General features: G+C 44.4%; 2 protein-coding genes across 3 annotated transcripts; both read right to left on the bottom strand.

Annotated features, from left to right (window-relative positions):
* Positions 1-30: 30 nt before the first annotated feature.
* LOC128426531 (tumor necrosis factor receptor superfamily member 12A) lies at positions 31-9,399 on the bottom strand. Its single transcript, XM_053413443.1, has 5 exons — positions 8,829-9,399; positions 3,478-3,576; positions 3,244-3,387; positions 2,304-2,352; positions 31-1,525 (listed from the first exon to the last, which is right to left on the bottom strand). The coding sequence occupies exons 1-4, from the start codon at positions 8,908-8,910 to the stop codon at positions 2,312-2,314; spliced, it is 366 nt and encodes a 121-aa protein (XP_053269418.1). The 5' UTR covers positions 8,911-9,399; the 3' UTR covers positions 31-1,525; positions 2,304-2,311.
* Positions 9,400-11,668: 2,269 nt separating this feature from the next.
* On the bottom strand, positions 11,669-22,195 carry rnf40 (ring finger protein 40). 2 transcript variants are annotated; one of them, XM_053413485.1, is made up of 20 exons: positions 22,114-22,195; positions 21,483-21,631; positions 21,166-21,333; positions 20,629-20,929; positions 19,423-19,623; positions 19,087-19,208; positions 18,781-18,927; positions 18,387-18,461; positions 18,155-18,274; positions 17,881-18,060; positions 17,554-17,689; positions 17,201-17,322; positions 16,773-17,035; positions 16,412-16,529; positions 16,164-16,313; positions 13,844-14,056; positions 13,639-13,764; positions 12,731-12,871; positions 12,504-12,605; positions 11,669-12,126 (listed from the first exon to the last, which is right to left on the bottom strand). In XM_053413485.1, exons 2-20 carry the CDS (start codon positions 21,618-21,620, stop codon positions 11,950-11,952), a joined length of 3,000 nt encoding a protein of 999 aa, XP_053269460.1. In that variant the 5' UTR covers positions 21,621-21,631; positions 22,114-22,195; the 3' UTR covers positions 11,669-11,949. The 2 variants fall into 2 exon arrangements, with proteins under 2 accessions (XP_053269460.1, XP_053269461.1); XM_053413486.1 differs by having other exon boundaries at positions 13,844-14,053.
* Between the last annotated feature and the right edge of the window lie 64 nt (positions 22,196-22,259).

Below are 22,259 nucleotides of genomic sequence, written 5' to 3'. Positions count from 1 at the left end.
CAACTGATGAAGTCATGAATACACCTGGGATTATTAAATTGTCAGTTTTATTGTGAAAAATACTTTAGGTACACAAAGCGGTTTATAGGATTGCGTTAAGTAAAATAAGCCAGTGCATGTACAGTATATACAGTTAGACAGGAAGCATGAGGAATAAGCAGGAAGTGTTAGTTATTGCTCAGTAACATCGCTGGCTGGCCGAGTAGAAATTTAAAAGAAAAATCTTCACTGGAGTCCCTTTACACATGTGCTTGTCCCTCGCAGTTGGAAACGATGCTACACTGCGAGACACTTACAAATAAATAATATAAACATCTAAACACAAACATAGAAATGTGGACGGATCTGTATTTGAAGTGATTCCCTAATGCCGCTGCCACAGGGCAAGCGTTTCACCCACAAGCAGACAGATCCAAAAAGCAGACCTGAAACATTGTCAGTGACCACATACTGCAAGATGGTCGGAAGATGAAAAAACAAAACCAAAAAAAGACACTTTGCACTATAAGAAAAAGATGAAAACAACAATCCTGCCCCGCCATGTTTTTCACTGGTTTCAATGGCCACAAAATTACTGACATCTCAACATGATGTATCGCCTTTTTTTCCCCCGTTGTTGTTGAGGATCATCAATCGACAAGTCCGAGTTAGTTGCGATTGTGTAACTTTCACCATGAAACACTGTGGGTGTCGCTCTTTTCAGTACAGTACATTCTTTGCTCTTGTTAGTTGGCTGGCATTGTGTGTTTCTAGTGTTTCAAGCATCCTGTGCCGCTTACGCTGGGATGGTAACGTGAATTCTGGGGATGAAATAGTAGGAGAATATAAAAAAGTCAGCTAAAAACCTTAAAACTGAAAACACACACAGTTGTGACCTGCAGTAAAGGGCCTGTGTTGGTCTAAAGGGACTTAGAACAGCTGGAGGTGCAGTCAGGGACAGAGGCTAGAATACGTTTCACCTACATATAGCTACATTCAAATGGCCTTAATGTGCCAAACAGTTTGTCTTGCTCACATATGGTTTATCTTGAAGAGGCTGTCGTGGTAGATAACCGGCAGGGAGACCCCTTGTCCCCCTGCAGGGTAGCAGGGGATGGGACTGCAGCCCAGCAGAAGGCACTAGCTGTGTTACATTCATTGGATTCCTGCTGGAGAACAGCACGACACTAAACAGGAGCGTGGGTTTGTAGGGTTAGTCCTGATGCGGAATCAAAAATCTATATAAGCCCACAAAGGATATTCTGGATCATGATCTCATTTACATGGAATATAGAGGCACACGTGGTCTGAGAACGATAACCACTCTAATATAATGTTAAGGCGTGAGAGTTGCTCGTTGTTAGGTCCTGTGGTCGCTACGGGACTGAGTGGGATCCCTTCAACCGTCTAATAAATAGTACTGGTCCGATTCTGGTCGGGAGATACTGGTCAGAGTATTCGCTTCGTGGTCCAGAGGTTCCTGCGTCCAGCTGTGAGCCGGGTCGCTGCTCGGTTCCGTCACATCTGTTTCCAGACGAAGATGAGGCTGAGGAGGGAAGGACAACCGTTCAGTCACATAATTTCACCCACGTGTACGCAATTGAAGTTACAGTCACATTTATTATCAACTGTATGTTACAACTGAGGTTTGACCAATGTGGACAGATATCTGGTCTCATGATGTTTCTGAAGTTTATTACATTTCATTTATTTAAACATTTTTATTGATTTATTTAAATTAAGTTTATTTAATCTATTTCCGAGAAGTTACTCAATTAAATAACATTTATTTTGATGAATTTACTCAATTTCAATTAACCAATAGGAGGCCCTGGGCTGATGCCATGTTTTTTCAATATAACAAAGACTATTTAGTTAAACGCAATGCTTGTACCAATCCTCATCTTGCATACTTTCACTCATGCGTGAAATCATATCTCTGTTTTTACTCGGCACCTGAGCACCAAACAAAACTTAGCCTAGAGTCTCACGACAACAGGTTTGAGTGGAATTAAAAGCAGCGCTGCATGTGGCTCTGAGTCCACGCTGGTGGCGTCCTGAAGCAGCCATGGTGGATCAGGCCGCTGTGGTCGGAGGACTTTTGAGACCAAAGCATTTTTATCCAAAATCAATTCTTAAAGAACACAAGAAAATCCTGCACGCTCTCGATCACTCGCTCTCACATTACAGACAACTGTTTATTCATCAAACTGTTGTCAGGTCAAATTAATATTCTTCATTTTTAATATTCATATCTTTACTTTTTGGTCTTTAAAAGATGTTCAGGAGCGACAAATCTTAGTGAAAATGAAAATCATACTTACTGAAATGTTTAAGCTTGATATAGTGGCCCCGCAGTTTCTTCAATGGGTTCTGTAATACAAAATAAAGAAGAAACACGTGAACCCTCCCAGTATGTAATGTGTTTTTAAATTTATACAACTCATTTCTAAGCATGAATAGAAACCAAGTAAGAGTAATGTTCTCTGCCATTTGTGATGGTTTGTGATGCAGCTGCGAAAAGGCTTCAGAGCAGCTCATACCACAAATGTGTGAAATTCACGTCTGCCAGCTATTGTCTTTAGCCGGATTACGCAAAAACTGGGTGGAGGGTTTTGATATGAGTCAGGGAAGAAGACATAAAACTTTGGTGAGGACTCAAATCAGAATACAGTTCCAGGAATGTTTTTTCAGTAGGTTGTTTTCAGCTTTTTCCCCATTTGATCATGATGAAAAAAAACACTCATATTTAGGGGACAGATGACAACTGCTTAAATTGGTGCAGATCCAAATAAATATCCCAAAATATTTTCAGAATTTCTAGGTAACTTAACCCCAAGAATAATCTTTTTCACTAACATCTCCTCCATGTTAGGGTTTAATGTCTTCACAGATGTATTTACATTGAAATCTCTGATACAGCAGTTTCTTTTCCAGGGAACGCACTTTAAACAACTTCTAAAATGATCTGTGAATACTAACTAATACGTTATTTTCCTGATGCTGTAAGAGAAACTTGACTTTCTTGACTTTCCGAGGAATTTGAGAATTGATTTCAAGATGTTATTGGTGGCTTGTTAGGCCTGTTCTTGACCTGAACAAGAGTTCATTTCAGATTTCTCTAACTAACGTATAAATTCTAACTTGTCACTGCAGAGTTTTATTGAACACCGATGGATTACAACATCACAGTACGGGAAAACAATGTCTAACAATGATTGTCTTAAAAGCTAAACATCAGATTTCACGTGTTGATGATCTCACCACGTAGAGGCAGTTTGTGGGACTTGCGTCGATGCACCATGACCCCGATAATCAAGGCGGCGCCGACCAGCACCACGGCGAGCACCGAGAAACTGGTGATGGCCGCAAGTTTCCACACATCCGGTGTGACCTCGGCAGGTATACCTGGGGATAGAACCAACACAGCTTAGCCTGCAGCACTGGCAGAAGGTGAACCAATGTGTGAATCAGTCTTGAGCGGAGCGGGTTTCTTACATGTGTTGCACGACGGGGTCTTGGGGTACTGCTTGCACGACGCGCACTGCACACACATGTCCAAATCTGAGTTCCAAAACTCGGACCTGCCACACTGACCTGCAGACACACACACACACAACAGACATAAACAATCTTGACACTTCATAATCCCCAAGACATTTTTACTGGGAAACAAGGCTTGGGCCTGGAGGGCTTATGACTCCTTCCAGGGCCAAACATTTTCTTTATTTATGCAATTTTATGGGGTAATATTCGGACACAACATTTGATGTTAAAGTTTCAGAGAGCAACCACAAGCCCCACTGCAATAAAATGAAAATGCTTGAATACAATAAACCGCAATCTGTTGACTTGCACCAGCTGCACTCAGTTACTGCAGCTGTGACCTGCAGCGGGACACACTAGGAACTCTGTGGCTGTCTTCTTCTTATAAAACGAAACTGGGAAATTCCTCTGGGGAGTCAGACCGCTGATGCAACCTAACTGCACCAGAGAGGATCACTCAGCGACTCTCTGGGCTGCATGAGCGGGGCCGGGGCGGTGTGCGAAGGGCAGGATGTGTGTTTTCGAAGAGTGCTTCCGCTGCATTGTTGTTGCCTTCAGCGGACGTGTGCGACTTCCAAAGAATAAACGAACACGCCTGTGAGAAAGAGGTCGGGGCGGTTGCGCTCCGGGAGAAAAGGTCCACCTTCACTGGAACACGAGAGAGAAGCTGCTCATCTCTCTCTGTGTGGCAGCTGAACAATTAAAGCTGTGCACACGATGAAGACCCCCCCCCCCCCCCCCGAGGCTGTGACACAGCTAGGAGTGAAGTCAGGGCTGCTTTAATAGTGTTTGTGGGTTTCACGTCCTTGGAGCTGATTCCCCCGAGGTCATGAATGAAGTAGCCAGTGTTGTGACATCAAGCTGAAAAACAAAACCTCTGCAAAGCAACGTTACAACATGAAGTCAGCCTAGAAAAAGATAACAACAACCGACACATCCCAGATAGAGTTACCCAGAACATCTGCATATTTCCGTAACCGTCCCCACATGAGTATTTGCATGTGAACTTCTGTTGTGTTCCCCCGTGATAAAGAAGAGCGCCACCGAGCCTGATTGGCGTCACAGTTTGTGGTGACTTTCATGTTCGACACGCAGCGGCTTTAATCCTCATCGAGACCAACATCAAAGCCATCGGGGGGGCGGGTTTGACGTAAGAATGTGTGGGACGCTGAGGTGCTGCCATGACAACCCGCAGTAAATGAACGTTGTGACGATGACGCGTTGGAGTCCACGGAACCCCTTTGGTGTTTCAGGGGTAAACAGTGTTAGAGCAGTAATTGACTTTGATTCTAGTTGAATTTGAATGGTTGGAAGACACCGCACGAGCAGTATGTTGGCACTTTATGTTTTTTCCTGTTGTTTTCTAAGTCTAGGTCACCATCGACTTCAGTTGTATTGTGTTTTGTGGATTCAAACACTTCACACCCACCCCTCCGCCGGCAGAGCGGTGAGAAGATAATGAGTGAAAGAATATAACACGACCAATTGAAACAGAGAGATGTTTGATGAGATGAGGATCGCCAGTCTTTGTTCAAATTTTCAGAATAAATGATAGTACCGGTACTTCATTTAAAATGCTACAAAAACAAGATGTTGATATCTGAGATTTTCTACTGTAATGGAGTATTTTTTCATTACTTGTCGAATCTCTGCATTAAACCCACGTTTAAGCCCTAGTGCAGAAGGATTGTCAGCGTTATACAAAAGGCCCCTGTGACTGATATAGATTTCCACTGATGCAGAACTCTAGGCAGCTTTTCACTGTTGTAGCAGCGTCGCTCTGTTGGGTCACTTAATAAATCTGATGGTAGTGAGGAGGTGATGGAGTAACAAGGGGATTGATGGTGTCGAGAAGACAAAAACTGTCTGAATGATTAGAAAACTGTTTGAATGACGCAGGGAGAAATGTTTCATCTAACAACTCCTGACAACACCCCCCCACTAGACACCAGTATTTCATGAGGGTTGAGGAATTTTTGACCATCCTCACACATTACTGTTTAAACCACTATATATATTGTGTATTATATCCGTACAGGAGAATAGTGTCTGTCTAATTCCACAGACACTCCCTTCCCGCTCTAAGCAGTACCAAGGTCAGGTTAAAGATAAAGGCCCAACCAACAATACAGTGTAGTGTCTATGTTGAGGGACTTTCATATCTAACTCAGATGCCCCAGACACAGAGACAGCAGCTTCAACTCTTTTGTTTATATCACCAGTGGCAAGACAGAAGGACTCAATGTGATTAAGGTGTCCATACTTTAGGCTACACTATCCAATAGGATGTGAACACCTACATGTAACATAGAGTGACAGCAGTTGTAGCCATTCATGGATGTGCTGTTGGAATGGGTGTCGTAACCTTCTGAGTACCACTGGTTTAATCTAGATATGAGGTATAAAGTTTAGGTTAAAACAGAAACGTCAGTAGCTGTTGGGCCAAACCATATTTAAATCTATTTATTCATTTAACTCGACAGATCCTGATCCAGAGCAACACCAATCTCTAATGGGTTCTTTCCTGACCCTGTCTCCAAACTTCCTGTTATCAGTCAAGTAGTTCCTGCTCCATGAGACCAAGCCAGACAACCAAACACAGACGAAAACATAACCTCCTCATCCTCACTGGGGGAGGTAGAAACAAATCAAAATCTTAATTACATAGACCAAGACATTCTGATCCCTTGTAACTGCACGATTCGTTTTCCCATAATGCAACTCAAACACATCTTTCACTTGACACTCCCTGCCTCGTATGTCCCCGCCTCCTTTAGTTTACGCCTCTGCTTTCAGTTGAATACTTTAAAAAAAAAGTCCCAAGGCCGAGTTGAGATAATCTAGATGACATCCCTGTGACCTCATCGGGGTTGTTTATTCAAACCTCAGAGAGGATTTCCCTGGAAACGTCAATCTGCTGCTTCCACAGGCTGCAGCTGAAAACGATTTCTTGTGACAAATAAACTTAACTTCATGTGTAAAATCAATCAAGTGTCGGTAGTTATTTCTCCAAATTCCGGACTGTTGGTGAAAAACAAAACAAGCAAGGTCTTGTATATTTTATCGATTGAATGATTGAGAAAACAACGTGATCTCATCAGTGTTGGAAGTATATTTACACTGATTTGCATTTTCTTTATAAATACTGTAGTTTAGCTCAACTTTGAGGTACTTGTGCCTCACATGAATATTCATAGTAAATATGACTTTATACTTGTGCCCGACTACAAATCATGTCATGTCATGTCATGTTATGTTTTCACCCCTGTCCGTTTGTTTGTTTATTGATTGGTTGGTTTGTCTGTACACAAGTTCATGCAAAAACTACTGGACGGATTAGCATGAAATTTGGTTTAAGGAAGAGGTATGAGTTTGGTGTGGATTCGGATGAGGAAGCGGTATCAGGATTTCCCTCAGACATTCGTAAAAACTGAGAAATAAAGTGTTGACAGAGAACAACTGATGGATTTTGAGGAATAAATCTAAAATAAGACATATTTAACTTTATAATTAAGTTAAATGTGGGTTCATTCGAGGAATGTTGGGCCTTGGCTGACGTATGTTTTCTCTCAGTGTCTTTCTAGTTGTCTGTGCTTTTTAATACTAAACAACAAGAATACCTTTTCAATAGAAGAGGTGGAAAAAGCTTCTTTCTCAAGTTGGAGGTTGCGTGACATAAAGAGCTGAATGCCCCATTGTGTGAAAAACATTTGGGATTCACTTGGCTTGTGTCATCGCTCACAACCGGAGCATTTTTACATTTTTAAATTCAAATCCAGAGGAATATTTTCCATTTCCCATGAGGTCCAGGGCTTACATCACACATGTCCAGGAGGCTGTGCTGTGTGCGTTTCTCACTGGTCACATTCCACAGGATTCATAAGATGTTGACAACCAGTCGGTGCCGGTCATTATTCACCGGCTGCTTTCAAGAAGGCACCTGCTGGAGAAGTCATGTTTGAGGCATTCTGACCTCTCCGCCTCTGGATGTGTTGCAGCCCCATGCACAGGCCCCCGGGGACCCTCCGTCCTCCACAGCCAGCTCGCCTGACTCATTATAAACGCTGCGGTCACAGAGAAAAAATGTGTCACAGCTCTTGTGAGCCCGATGGTTCCAGCGGGGCCAGGTCCATCAGATCCAGCTGGACTCACACTGGAGGGGTTCAAGAAGTCACAGGGAGGAACTGAACCTTGACTCCTGGTTGACACGCAGCCATAACCCCCAAAAGCCACATGTAGGTCATGGAGGCTTTTTTTGTGTTGCTCAGATCAAACGACAATAAAAGTGCTGATTAAACAGATGAGAGTATGGTAACCATGTTTGAGCCGGAGCTGAAACCTCTAGAGTCTCTGTTTCAGCGTTTGTGGTTTCATTTCTCTCTAATTTGTGTATGACAACACATCAGCAGGCGTTTGATAGAAAAACAAAAAAAAAGGAAGCTGCAGAGGTGTGGCCACCTGACAGCCACAAAACGTTCTCAAGGCTCAGGATGTGAAAAATCTGTGAAACACACACAGTTTGGAATCGTTTTTTTCCCCCCTGTGTGCATGACAAGAAGACCTTGGCAAATATCAGCACCTAGCGTGACAGAGGGTGCTTTAGGGTGTGGGGGTGCTGCATTTAGTCATAATGTGGAAGGGGGTGGGTGGATCAACAGCTGATATCCAGATGTAGAGATGCTTTCACACGGATGGAGCCTAAACCGAACATGCTTTGAGTTTACTGTTCAAAAAAGAAATACATTTGGGGGACTGTAATAAATCCGAGGAAATGATCCTGATCCTTATAATTATTCCATCTTTTCATGTTCTCACTGCAATCTGACTCTGTGGGATCACATCCAAACTTCAGAGGGCTGTGGAAACAAAGTCCAAAGCCTCCTCGTTCTTTTCCCTTTTTATCACTGTGAGATAGTGGAAATGGAGCTTGGCGCAAAATGGTCACACGAGGCTGGGTCGCCCTCTCTCCATGCGGCCGGTTCCTCTCTCGCCCGGGGGGCACGGATGGATGGACGGGGTGAAATAAGGCGATCGGAATGCGGAACCGGTGAGAAACGCAGCTGGTTGAGGAAGCGGCACTGTAAGCGGACCCCTTACTATCTGCCTCCATTACACAGGCGGACCGCACCACAGCCCCTCTCTGATCCATGTTCGCACAAAAACAAAAGACGCGCCAGCCTTTGCGCGTAAAACAGACATAGGATCAGCAGAAACAACCCCACAGCGTGAAAACCATCAAAGTGGTGATTCTAGGATCAGTTTGAAAAATGCACGTGTTGTGTGAATAAGAGCGTTTTACTTACTTTTCTGTGCGCTCGCGACGTGGAGATTGGCCACGGCCGCCAGGATGAGTCCGCAGAGCGCGCAGAGAGCGTCGGGAGCCATGGTGTGTGCCCGATGGAGGGGGGGGGAGCTGCTCTCCGTCGGCTACACGATTCCCGAAAAGTGCATGTGATGCGCAGTCGGCCCGGTGCTGGTTCTCAGCATGGAAAAGCGAGCATCAGAGTGAGTCACCCGCAGGAGTCTGCTCCTTGTTTTAATAGCGCGCACACACCCACGCTCACAGTTCAACTCCTATGAGTCATTTCCTATGTACTGTACTGGCGGTGCTGGTCACTCACAGGAAACTCCACGAGCATAGTATGCGGTTTCTTGTGTCTCAGCTCCAGGGGAGAAGTTTCTCCACAGCCCAGCTCAGGTACATGAAGTGTGTTTTGTATTCTTTAAAAACCCATATTATTACATTTTTCACAGCCACGCCCTTTTTGGTTTTTCCTCCATCCACGAAGCAGAGAGTCTGTGTAGTCTGGACTTAATAGTGTTCTCATTGTTATTACCACGCCTGTCGACGTCACCCCCAGCTCTGTGCCAAAAAACACAAGGCCCTGGCAGGAGACTGGTCCCATGCACACACACAGGGAGAGGGAGAGAGAGCGGGAGAGAGAGAGAGGAACAGCAACTGAGGCAGAAACAGATGACACTCACTAGGAAAAACTTTCTGGCTTCTAAGGCCTTTGGGAAAGTCTGCTCAGAGTTAAAGGCACATAATCTGTGTCTTTATTCTCTAGAACACCGTCTCCTGCACAAAAAGGAGAGCTCTGGTGTTCTTCACTTCTCATCTTTTTTTTTGTTCTCAGCCAAGGACCCCCCCTACAAGACAGGAAAAGGTTCCAAGGACCCCCTCATGTACGTCCCTTGGAATAATTTGATTCCTAATTATGTGAGAGAGAAATGTCTTGAGCCGCTTTCAGCACCAACCTCCAGATAATCTCCTGACATTCTCCAGAGGGGCCTGGATGTGAGAACACATGCATCCGAGTGAGAGCCTCCGAGTTGTTCCTGCCAGCGGGATCATTTTCTCATGAGCCTCTTTTCGCAGGATTCGCCGCGAGCCACATGACGTTTGAAACACTTGGAAGACGCTGAACTAATGAATAAAAAACTAAATGAACATGAATATCTGGGGACAAAAAAGACAGAAGACACCAACGAATGTCAAGATGTCCCGAGAGCTTTTTGGGGATGAGGGCCAACGCTGGTGTGGATGCAAAATGTTACGTCCCGTCTCTGTCTGTTGAGCCTCACTTTAACCATGTGGACATTTCTTTGCTGTGAACACGTCTGACCAGAGAATTCCCCGCTGCATTCTTCATGTTCGAACGACAACCTCAAGAGAAACTCCAGATCCCCATCATCCAGACATTCTCTGGAGTTCATGTCTGCAAACAGCTCTTGAAAGTTATTAGACATGCTTTAAAAAAAAAAAAACGTTTGCACCACATCAACGCAGGGTAGTGCTTTTGCCTTTAATGGAGGAATCTGGAAACAATCTGCAGACCCCCCTGGCAGCGGGCCACAGACCCCCCGGGGGTCCCCGGGCCGCTGCTTTCAGAGCTTGACGTGTGAACAGCGAGTGTCCGTGACGCATGGTGGTGTTATTGATGTCTGGGGCTGGGTGTAGCCCCGCTGCTGCAGCACAAGTATGCAATAAAAAAAAAGAGAGAGAGAGCAGTGGACGCCTGCCTGCAGCCCTATCAGGTTGGCCCCTGTCACACAGCATTGTCTCATACACTAATCAAGACCATCGGTCACTACACAGCACGAGTGGCACACAGAAGAATGATCAGCTGCAACAAAAGTGGAAACTACTCATTTATTTTAGACAGGTTATTATGCACATTCATATATGAGTAAACAACCAATGCTCATGAATTATTAACAGTAAAAACGATTCTTATCTTTGCCAACAAAAGCCAGATCCTGCAGCGACTCTTCCATAACCGTTACCAAATGCCCCCCCCTCTTTTTTTCAGATATCCACTTTTTCTCTCCGCAGCCTGGAACTTTTTTATGTGCGCTACACGGTGTGAACTGCCTTTCCCACAAGCGCTAACGTCAAACAGACGCGGACCCCGCCTCCCAGTAAATAGATCACATCATCTGAGCGCAGGGGAAGGGGCTTGCGTTGGCTCAATTAGGTACGAAGCATGTTGTCAAGCAGATGTTTTTGTACTTGCTGTCGTAGCGAGCCTTTTCAGCGGAGCAGCCTGCGAGGACCTGGAGCAGCACGGCCCACTAAGGACACCCATATGAGCTGACTTTCCACTGGAGTGATTTCATCAGTAATGAGGCACTATAAGCTGCAGATGTTGTGTCAAAACTCTCCGGCAGGCGCCATGGCAACGAGATGAACACACACAGAGGACCTTGCCCAAGGTGATCCACACACTCCTGTATGTGCTGACTGGATGCCAAACTGGCTGATGTCTCTCGGGGGCATTGTTAATACTATAGCCTCACTGAGGAAGTTAGACTAAATCTGCCGGTTGCACGTCATACATCAGAAACATATTTAGGTTCAGACACGCAACCCTGGAGTCAGTGGAGGATGGCTTCTTTGAATTTTGAAGTTTGTTCTTCCGCTCCACTGATTTTTTTTACAGGGGTTCCAGAAGCAGCAGGATTTAAAAAAAGACCGTTCACGGAAACACGTCAGGAAGATCGACCGTGTGGCCCTGCAGTTCACGCTCTCCTATACATACAAAAGAAAAATGAAATGGTTAAAAAGGTCGGCTCAGTCCGTTAGAGGAGAGGATGTTTATGCAAAGACGGGAAAACAGCTCAACATGTAAGAACGTCACGGTTTGCACAAACAACTGTGTTTATTAGCTACAGCACAATTCTCAGTAAGATGTGTCACTGTTTGGTCACCACATTAATCAGCGACTGGTAATGACGCAGTAAAAAGTCTTTTCAAAAGAGAGATAAAAACGGGCAAACAAACTCATCTCTATACCCCCCCCACACCTAAAAAACATCTCCCATCTTTAGATAAATCTTCAGTCCTTGTGTCTCTATTCTCTTCTCTCCTTTGGTTGTTTTTTTCTCTCTCTCTCTCTGCTGTTTCCTCCGTCTCCACGTGAGTTAGGTAATGTAGATGCGGTGAAAGTCGTTGGCTCCGAAGGCACAGTTGCACTTGGGGCACTTCCTCTGCCGGGTGTCGTAACGCATCTTCAGACATTCGTAGCAGAAGACGTGGAAACACTTGGTGAGCACCGTCTCCTTGTCTCGGGTGTTGCAGCAGGGGCAGCGCAGCTTGGCCTGGAGACAGATACACACGTGGTTTATGGGCCAAATACCGACTTGCCGGCAGTGTTATTACCTCCACTTGTTCTAAGGTAATACGGCTAATGCTTGAGGGTGTAACAAGTCTTTGTAGCCCCAAAAGCCCAAAGTGGCTGTAACATTTACAGAGGCTTGAGCTCACTTTCTGGCTCACACTCGCAAATGAAAAAACTGCCACTGCCAGCCAATCGAACAAATCACAAAGCTTTAGTATTTGCAGTATTACCACATTACATTTGGGCCAGAATGTATTTGCTGCCTGCGTCGGATTGTGCCAGGGAGGTGTTGGTGTTTTTTGTAACTCCCTTGTCACCAACTTGAGGTTTATCAAGACAAGTTTCTCTCCTTCTCACCTTGTACTGGTTGATCTCCTCCTGCAGGATCTCATCAGCGTCAGAGTAAACCTCCACCTTCTTCTGCTTCTCCAGCTTCCGCCTCAGCCGGGACAGATCCTCCTGGAGGACACGGAGGGGGGAAGAGTCATGAGAGCTGCAGCCTTGTGTGTTCCTCCCATCTGAACTTGGACATAATGTAGGGAGTGATATCCCCCCCCCCCTCCCATTCCTGAAATACAACATACCTGTGCTCGCTTCAGGTTGCTGCTCTCCCTCTCCCGGGCCGTGCGGTTCTCTGCCACAGAGACATGGATCTCCTTCAGCTTGGCCTGCGTGTGCTCCAGCTGCACCTTCAGGTCTTCTGCCAGTTGGGCAGCCTCCACCGCCTGCAGCAGGGAAGGAACCGGACACACTCAATAATAATAATAATAGCAAAAAAAACTCAAAGCGAATGATGAAATTCCTGCGCTGCAATGTGCTGCGGCTGCAGCAAGCTCTGGGAAAAACTTTATATTTCGAATCTATTCCCTGTGCTTCATTCTTAAGATATTCTGCTGTTTGCTAACTTCAACATCAACACTGCTGATTTTGTAATTTTCATATTTACTACACGTTGTGTTCACTTTCCGGCTCTGACGACCATTTTCCACAGCACATGATGCGTTTGTAGAGCTCCGTCACCGCTTCCACGCAATCGCTGGTTTCAGTTCAAGTGAACAGCTGCTTTTGGGTCTTTTCGGTCATGTTTTCAATTTAGTGCGGAGGTTGTTTCTACTTTTAAAAATAAGATTAAACGTGGAAAAAAGAAATCAAGAGCCTGGCCAATGTTGGCGATGACCAGAGAGACGTCACGGGAGTAGGCACTTACAGAACATGGCAGTGTGGGAATGAGGACAGACTCTGGGTTTAATTGCTAACAGTGTAGCTCGTTAATACGTTCTGTGGCAGCAACCCCACGCAACTCGGATGTCAGAAATCTTAAAGAGCACCTAACTTCAAGAGAATCAAATGAAACGAGTATAGTTTTCCGAACGTGCAATCACCAAGATCCTCCTACAGTGTTTTAATGTTTACATTTAGAACCACAGACATCTGGCAGCAATCTAATCAGTGTAAGAGCCAAGAACATGATGAGCGTCATCTGTCTCCTCACCTTCCTCTTGTTGAGCTCTAGTCCTTGCGTCCGGACAGCCAGCTCTTTTTCCAGAGCGGCCAGCGTGCACTGGAGGACGCCCTCTTTCTCCTCTAGCTTCTGCACAACCAGCAGCTGAGCGTCCACCTGACAAGAGGCAGTAGCAAGTTAATATTTCAGCTCCTCGACACTGTGGGAGAGCATCCACCCTGCAGCAGCACTTCACCTGGGTTTTGAATCTGAGGACTTGGTCCGCCAGCTCCTCTTTCTCCTCTTTCAGCAGCTTGTAGATCTGGTTCGATTTGATCCGCTCGCTCATCAGCTTGAAATTGGCGTCGTCCTTCTCCCTCAGCTGCTGCAGCAGTCGGCTGTTCTGCTCCTGCATGTCCTCAAAGGCCTGGCCCGTGACGTCCATCTCACTCAGCAGGGCTTCCTCCTCCTCGAGAGACGCACAGGTATCAGTGAACAGATGAGGCAGTATGTGGCTCTGAACAAATGGGGCCTGGTTTCTTCACCAATAGTAAACGTTCATAGCAAGTACAGTGCGAGTCTCCAAATAAGATAAGCATTTTCACACGTAATGTTCTGTAATCACAACTAAAACAAATATATGTATATAAAACAAAAAAAATCACTCAATTTACTTAATTTTTATAGATTTTAAACTGTTAACATATACAATTCTTACCTGATTCCAAATAAACAATCAAAAACTTATCATTGGCAAAAAACAAAGACAGTATGATCAAATCCAAAACTGTGTTAAATCTAAGCTGTATTTTGGATGTGATGAGTAACAGATGTGCAGAGTTGTTAAATTTGAATGCGACACCTTCATATAACCTGACATAGTGAAATGTTTTACATCTTCACTGGACTGTTTCACTGCCTACTAACAAGCCAACCTGGGCCTATAAACTTAAAGTCACATGATCTCACAGGTTGGTTGTTTATTGGATAGTTTAGGGAAATCAGTCACCCTGCAAAAGTGAATTCAGGATGCTGGGATTACATAAAACACAATCCCTGATCAGGAGGCAAAAGTAAAAAGGTGAATTAATCATGATCAGTTCAGACTGTGTCTCTCCTTCCATCAAGTCTTTTCTGTGAGACCTGCCGAGCATGAGCAGCTTCAGGCTGTCAGGTCTCAACAGCTGTCTACTTTCGGCTCGTAAAAGGGCGTGGATCAACAGTTAAACAAGTTATAAATAAAATCTGACCACTACTACATTATTAAAGCCTACCTTTCGATTGAATTACATTTAAGTGCTAATGAACAGTCATTTTCTTTGCAGAAGAGTTCACACAAACACGGAGGGGATAAAAAACAAACGAATAAATGATAAAGACTGGTTGACATGGGGGAAGATAATCCATATTAAGTAATGCGACTCATTTTCAAGGTGGCACCAAAGGGAAACAGCTGGATGATCATAATCAAGACAAGAGTATTACATAACCCAGCATGGGTGTGTCCACCATCTACACAAACAAGGTTTAGACATTACAGTGACACCACTTGACCAACATTTGACCCTGGTCAGATAATAATGGTTTTATGTTTTCTATCTCAGTGAGTCTCAGGAGTCTGTCCCTGAGTTTTGTGATTTACTAATGAAATTCCCTCTGAGAGTGTCAAGACACAGCCAAGCAAGTGAGCTCAGACCTGACAGGATTTTATCACAGTCCTAGTTAGAATGTGTCAGAGTAGCTCATACAACATTTTTATAGTTATCGAGTTACATATTTCCCCCCTTAAATGTCAAATGATCATTTCATAGCAACTCCCTCCTTCTGTCTTGTAGTAAATCAGTGTCACAGTGTGGATCCACTCGACAGATATTTTTCATAGCGACTAAAATCTCACTAACTAAAGGAAGGAACAACAATGCTGACATGATCTTAAAAGCTATATATGTTATATCATAGCCTGTTTACCATAAAGCCAGCAATAATCACAAAAGTGTTATTCTGTACTAGAAGTTGAACACGTAACAGCACAACTATGTTGATGAAAAATGAAACTTGGAAGGAAAGCAGACATTCTTATGAAAATTAGTCTAGCATATGGTGTGTAGGGAACCTGCCTTATAGTCTATACAATACCATCTTCTTTTAAAATCATGTTACTATGCTTGAATAGACAGATAGTTCTTTAATTGAATTATCTGCCTTCATTAAGCCATAAAAAACAAGGTTTCAAAAGATTTGCATTAACGTGTTACTAAGAGCAAAAACTAACTTTAACAGGAGATTAGAATGAAGTTAACCAGCTGTGAAGATTTAAATGACAGGCCCACAGCTTCAGATTTCAGTTCTTCTTTAGTGTTCTAAGGTCAGGAAACCCCTTTCTTAGGCAAATGTTTGACTCACTGCACTACACTCATTCTCTGCACAGATGGATTGTGCAAGTCATATCTTGAGCAGATTTCCAAATAGGTCTGATCAGTAATGACTCATTTCTCACCAGTCTTTGTTTAGAAAGAGGTTTAAATGTGATCGGTTCGGCCTCTCAGCTTGTTTGAGAGAACGGAACAAATAGCTACCTGCTTGGTTGCGGCAAGTTTCTTCTGCAGATGCTCAATGGTCTCTTCTGCGACTCGGATCTTCCTGAGGGCATCTTCATCAGCCAGCTTCTTGCTTTCCTTCCTTTCCCTCTCCTCCAGCTCTCGTACCCTCATCCTCAGCTCGTCCACCTGGATGGTTCAGGAGAGAGAAGGGTAAAGTATTTTGTGGTTACCGGCTAACGAAGAGAAAATAGAAAAAGAGACACAGAAGATGCCAAAGAACAAACCTCAGCTTTAGATTTGCGTTCAGCTGCCATGAGCTGCACTTTGTCCCTCTGCTCCTTGGGAGCTGACTTGTACATGTCCAACAAGAGCTTCATCTCTTTCTGGGACTCCTGGGCTTTTCTGATGAGTTAGAAAAAGAAAAATATAATACATTAACATAAGCAATCACATCAATGGGATTAATTTAGTGCTTCAGGGCCCAGGATCCCATTCAACACCTGCTAACTATACTAAAGTGCTTATTTTGTATTTTAACAATTAATATAATAAAATATTAAATCATGCAAAACTTTTTTATACAAAAGTGTGACTAAGACCATTACTGGAAATACAAATGGGGTGTTAAATAGAAGGGGGATGTACTTGAGTTCTATTCTGAGCATCTTCAGCGTGTCTGAGTCTTTTCTCTTCAGCTCGTCGCTGCGCTGCCTCTCTCTCTCACGCTCCCTCTCTCGTTCTCGCTCAGCCTCCCTCTCCCGCTCCCTGGCCCGCTGTCTCTCAAGCTCCTTCCTCCTCTCCTCCTCCTCCTCCTCATGATCCTCATCGTCCTCTTTCTTCACGTCGACGCTGTCACTCGTTGTCTCCTCGAGAATCAGAACCGCCATGTCGCCGCTCTGACAACGCAACTGTCGATAAAGCACAATTGCCATTATTCACTTGACAATGATGAACAATTACAATAGTTGGAGGAGACGTATCACTACCAAGGTTTCGATTTTGCTTTTGACATCCTGCTGATTCACATCGAAACACTGTGACCGTTCAACCAGAGAGTGAAACCCATTATCTACCTTATTGATCTCCATCTGTGTTTCCCGCAACTTCCTCTTATAACGCTGCACGTCCCCTTTCAACTGGAGGTTGTGGTTCTGAAGGCTGCTGATTAAGTGTCGCATCTCCCTGTTGATTGGACCTGAGAGCAGACACCAAGGATCAAAAGTGCACAGACACACACAGACAAACACACACAGTCAACATGAGGTCTGGTTAGGAGTCATTCAATATTATACAGAGCTGTAAATGATGCAATGATGCACATGATAGACATTTAACAGATACTAACAAAAGTCTTCCTCTTCTCACTTTAAATCAAAAATAAGAATTTGATCGATTCACTAACTGAGCCTTGAAGTTCAAAATGTACCTGCTTGCTCGTTGGCTGCCAGGTTCTGCTCGAACTCGATGCGCAGCATCTCATACTCTTTGCGCACCTGAGCCAAGGTATCCTCCAGCTGGATGACCTCAGTACGCAGTTTCTTTTGAAGGGACAGCTCATCACTCTGAACATTTGAAAACACCAAGACATTGCAGATCATGTTGACTAGTAACGCCAGTAATACACATGTAAAAGTTGAAGATCTATAATAAGACGTGTAATGTCAGCGGTCTTGTATTTTCCGATGTATAAACCGTGTTTATCTCCATCGTAAAAAAGTTTCATATTTGCACACACATATCCTTTAAGTGTTACCTCCATGTGCTCGATCTGTCGGAGGTGGGCGTTCTTCGCGGTGAGCAGCAGCGCCCGTGCTTCATCCAGCTGGGTTTTGACCCCGAGCGACTCATTGTACAGCACGGAGAACTGAGACTGCAGACATTTATACTCTATGGTCTCCTTCACAACCTCTTCTGGAATGTTGCGCAAATCAATCTGAAAAATCAGTAAGTGGATTAAGGTTGAACAATGGAACCAAGCTACACACACACTATGACATTCACTCCTAAAATCGACATCCTTTCCTTACCTTGAGCTTCTCGCTCTCTCTCACAGCCTCCTGGAGCTCCGCCTGCAGTTTCTCCAACTCTGCCATGCGGCTGTTTGCTAACTCCTGGTTGTGCTCCAACTCTGCATTGAGACTCTCAAACTAAGATGAGAAGAAGGACAATGGGTTATCGGAGAAATTTGCACGGTACGAAAAACCATACTTTGCTTTTGAGATATGAAATTAATGAGGTGCCAAAAACATGAATGCTCACCTTCTGAATATTCAGTGTAATCTGACCTCCAGGAAGCCCGCCTGAGCTACCAGTGCTGCTGTATCCAGACTTCAGCTGCACACAAACACCAGAACACATCAGGAAAAATGAAAAACAAAGGACGGAAGAACAAAAAAACACAGCACTACTACACAAATCCTATGAAAATATTCTGGTCTTATTTTCATGTTCAGCTAACAAATGCAAACAGTACAACTGCATCAATGCATGCATCCAGAACAGGATGCGCAACCGTATGAGCTGCTGGCTTGGACCGCTTTGATGGTTAGGATTTTATCAGTGTCAGCTTGTGTATGCGAGAGAGAGAGCCGACAAAAGAAGGTCACAGACACACTGATACACACTTAGCAGACAATAGATCCCATAACTGCACCTGTTCCATGGCCTCTGCCAGGTGTTTGTTGAGCTTTTGTTCCCTGTTGCGGAGTTTCTCAATGTCCCACTGCAGGTCCTCCACTGTCGTCTCCATCTCAGACACCTTGGTCTCTGAGCTGGTCACCTTGTCCACCAACTCATTGTACTGCAAGACAGCAAGGCATAGCAGAGAATCAGGGGCCAAGTACGTGCAATCTTACAATGAATCAACAGTCTCTAGCCTTTCTCCGAGTCACACACTCACACCCACACATATGCACATTCACAACACACAGTGACACAATCAATGCCGAGGTCATCGTACCTCCATAGACATCTTGTGGTGACGACCCTGCAGGAGAGTGGCCAGGTCCCTCAGGCGACTGTTCTCATCCAGCAGAGTGTGGCTAGCATTGATGATGTCAGACTGGCTACTGTCCTCACATGCTGTTAATAAAGATAAAGTTAGCAAAGTCCACTTAGAATGGAGCTAAAGGGTGTTAAGAAAACCTTGTACACATTTACGTACAACAACAACTACATAATGACACATTTAAGTCAAAGAGCAGCAAGTTATTAGTTATTTCTCATGCAGGATGGAAAATTTCTGACACTGGCTTAACATATATGAAAAAATCTATTAAGAGAATGTAACAGTTACCTGAAGCTTGGACTTGCTTGCACATACTGTCAATTCGACTGTGCAGCCTGTCGAAGACACAGACCAGGCAGGCAATCGCTTCCTTGCTGAACTGCATGCGGTCCTGGAGGTGCAGGGTGAGCTCTTCCTCGCTGCTGTGCTCCAGCGTGGTCAGGAAACCCTTGGCATTATCACTTAGTGGAGGAGGAGGTGGTGACGCATCTGAAAAAAGAACAGGAGGTTTGGTTAAAATCAGTAGAGAGTGAAATATCAATGTCACTAAACTTGAATCTTTATCCAGGAAAAAGGAAAGAGTTTGTGCCTGCCTAAAAATCTGGAAAATCTGGAAACTGCATTGGAAATCTCAATGGATCAGACAAATACAGGTACGGAGAAGTTAGCCTTGCTTTATAATAGCCTGGAATTAGACAGGCTGTTTGCCAGAAGATTGAGCCAAGACATACAAGGAAGCTATAACAGTTGATTTCTTTAAAGATACACCTGGAAAATACATGAGGATACATCTGGATGCTTTTTAGGGATTATAGCTCTGCTTTCAAAACCGCCCCTCCCATCCAAATTATCAGTGAAGCTCTACTCCAGAGGACACACCAGGCTTTGCAATTGGGCCTTGCACTTTGTGACCAGCAACCCAAGGGAGTTCGGGATGGACAACCTTCAACTTAAGCACCAATGAGAGAGTCTCCACCATAAAAACTTACTTACCCCGAACCCTACAGTAATCCCAATCAAAGGCCTCAACTGTACCAGTATATCCCCTAAACAAACGTTTACAGGAAAAACCGTCTGGGGGCTGAGCATTTTTAAGGATGTCACACACCCCAGTCCCAGAGACCCCCCCCCCCCCCCCAGGAAGACGATTCATGTGTTTCTGCAGAGGCTGGATATTTTCAACACTTTGCGTCAAATTCACCGCATTTCCAACAAAAATACAATTGTGGACTAGTAGGATTACATATATAAGAAAACTCGGTCTATCAATCTAAAATGTTGATAAAACAACAAAAAACAATGTGGTTTGTCAAAATACAATAAATTTGACAACCTGCTAAGAAAGCCGCTGGATCACAGGCATCCTCTGTGTCTACATACACAAAACTTAATGATGTAAAATACATATATGTATAAAATAGATGGATTACAGATTATGTGGACAAATTATAGAAGTTCATCAAAGCACTCAGCAATTAAGACTTTCTGTCTTACCCTTTGTTGAGTTCTTTGACGACTCTGTCGTTGTCATCAACTCTTCTGACCCCCCAGGAGGAAGAGGAGGCTGCTTCTCCACCTGCCGCTCTTCTGGACACTCCTGCTGTTTCTCTGCCTGCTCGCCCTCATCCTGGACTTCTGGAAGGGGAGGTGGAGGAACTGCTGAGGTTGGTGAAACCAGATTGACGCCATCTTCCTCCATTGGTGTGGGATCAGGGAGAGGTGCAGAGGGCGGAGTAGACGCCACTGGAGCATCTGGCTTAATAAGCTTGCGTAGAACCTGCACATTCTCTTCCAACTGCAAATTAGAAACACAAGGATTGAAAGACTGCTGTATTATCTAGAAGTCATTCAACAGTGGCACTTCCACAAACTGACTTTGCACCGAGCAAAGTCCTGCTTATTGGCTAATTTTGTAACTGTAGATAATTGGGAAATGGAACATGTTTACTCATGCTGCACAATACTAGTATACAATTCATCAGAAGGGGCTTAATAGTGTTATAACAGTGTAATCTTGAGTGCAGACCGCACCTGTGACCAGTAGCGGTTGACAATCAGCAGGGTGGTGTCATCGGTGGCTTGTCTCTTCTCCAGCTTCTCAATTTTCTCTCGTAACTCGTCCTCCATAGTCTGTCTCTGCTCCAGTCGCTCACATAGTTTCTTATTCTTGAACTGGATCACCTTCATGTCCATCTCCTCCTGCAAAAAAACAGATACAGACAACAAGAATAAACTTCAGAGATGCTGAACTTTGCTTAGCAAAAAATGAAACCAGGGACATCTCGGTGGAAGCAGAAGAACACGGAAGACATGGTGACCTGAGGGAGTAAACATTGAATATGACTGACCGTAGAAGAGACCCCAGCTATTCGAATGGGCTCGATGAGTGTGGTGGTGGTCTTCTCCTCCTTCTTGCTTTTCTTCTCAGGTGGGCAAGGGGGGCTGTCCCCCCCTGAGGGACGTTTTCCTCCCCCAACACCTGACATCGTTCCTTCCCCTGCAAGAGATCAAACACGACGTGTGATCGTTGAGTTGTTACAGCGGAGCAGTTTGGAGAACTCATTCATTAGTTGACAGCTAGCAAACGGCTATAGTCTCATGCTACAAGGACCACGGATTAACCGGCTGAGAAAAACTGATCGTCTGGTGTTTATATTAAAACACGTGTTGCTAAGGGGGTATGCTGAAGGTCATCGTGTTTATCCCGGACTGGAAAGCACCCAAAACATTTATTTTGGCTTTTCTGCTACGATTTACGCCGCATTAGCAATCTTGCTAACGCCAGCTATGCTAATGCTAAGCGGATGATTATCCGGGATCTTCCTGACTAAGCGTCGCTCTTTGTCCAGCGTATCTGATAAATAGTGGTGGGTATTTTTATTCAGTGACCACCCCCGTGGATCGAAGAAACTCTGTGAGTGAAATCTACATGCACGAGAAAGTACACATCGTTTTCTGACCTAATTCATCGGTACAAACCTGCTCAAGGGATGATGGAGAATGTAGCTGGGGAAGCTACAGGAAGTGATGACAATGTACTTCCGTATTTTTTTTTTTTACACATCAAGAAATAATACAAATTTATAAAGTGACAGTCACACTTTTTATAGTGTGATGCTGTGAAC

This window comes from Pleuronectes platessa, chromosome 21 (genome assembly GCF_947347685.1).
Source record: "Pleuronectes platessa chromosome 21, fPlePla1.1, whole genome shotgun sequence".
Lineage (NCBI taxonomy): Eukaryota > Metazoa > Chordata > Actinopteri > Pleuronectiformes > Pleuronectidae > Pleuronectes > Pleuronectes platessa.
Note: the sequence above shows the minus strand (reverse complement) of the source record. Positions and strands in the feature narration are given on the sequence as shown.

Coding starts and splice junctions, on each gene's coding strand:
- rnf40 (XM_053413485.1), bottom strand. CDS start 21,620: ATGTCAGGTGTTGGGGGAGGAAAACGTCCCTCAGGGGGGGACAGCCCC. Junction 16,314..16,411: donor AACGCAAATCTAAAGCTGAG/GTTTGTTCTTTG, acceptor TGAACCATCCAG/GTGGACGAGCTGAGGATGAG. Junction 12,606..12,730: donor GCAACCTGAAGCGAGCACAG/GTATGTTGTATT, acceptor CGTGTCCTCCAG/GAGGATCTGTCCCGGCTGAG.
- LOC128426531 (XM_053413443.1), bottom strand. CDS start 8,910: ATGGCTCCCGACGCTCTCTGCGCGCTCTGCGGACTCATCCTGGCGGCC. Junction 3,577..8,828: donor CGTCGCGAGCGCACAGAAAA/GTAAGTAAAACG, acceptor GTGTGTCTGCAG/GTCAGTGTGGCAGGTCCGAG. Junction 2,353..3,243: donor CCACAAACTGCCTCTACGTG/GTGAGATCATCA, acceptor TTTGTATTACAG/AACCCATTGAAGAAACTGCG.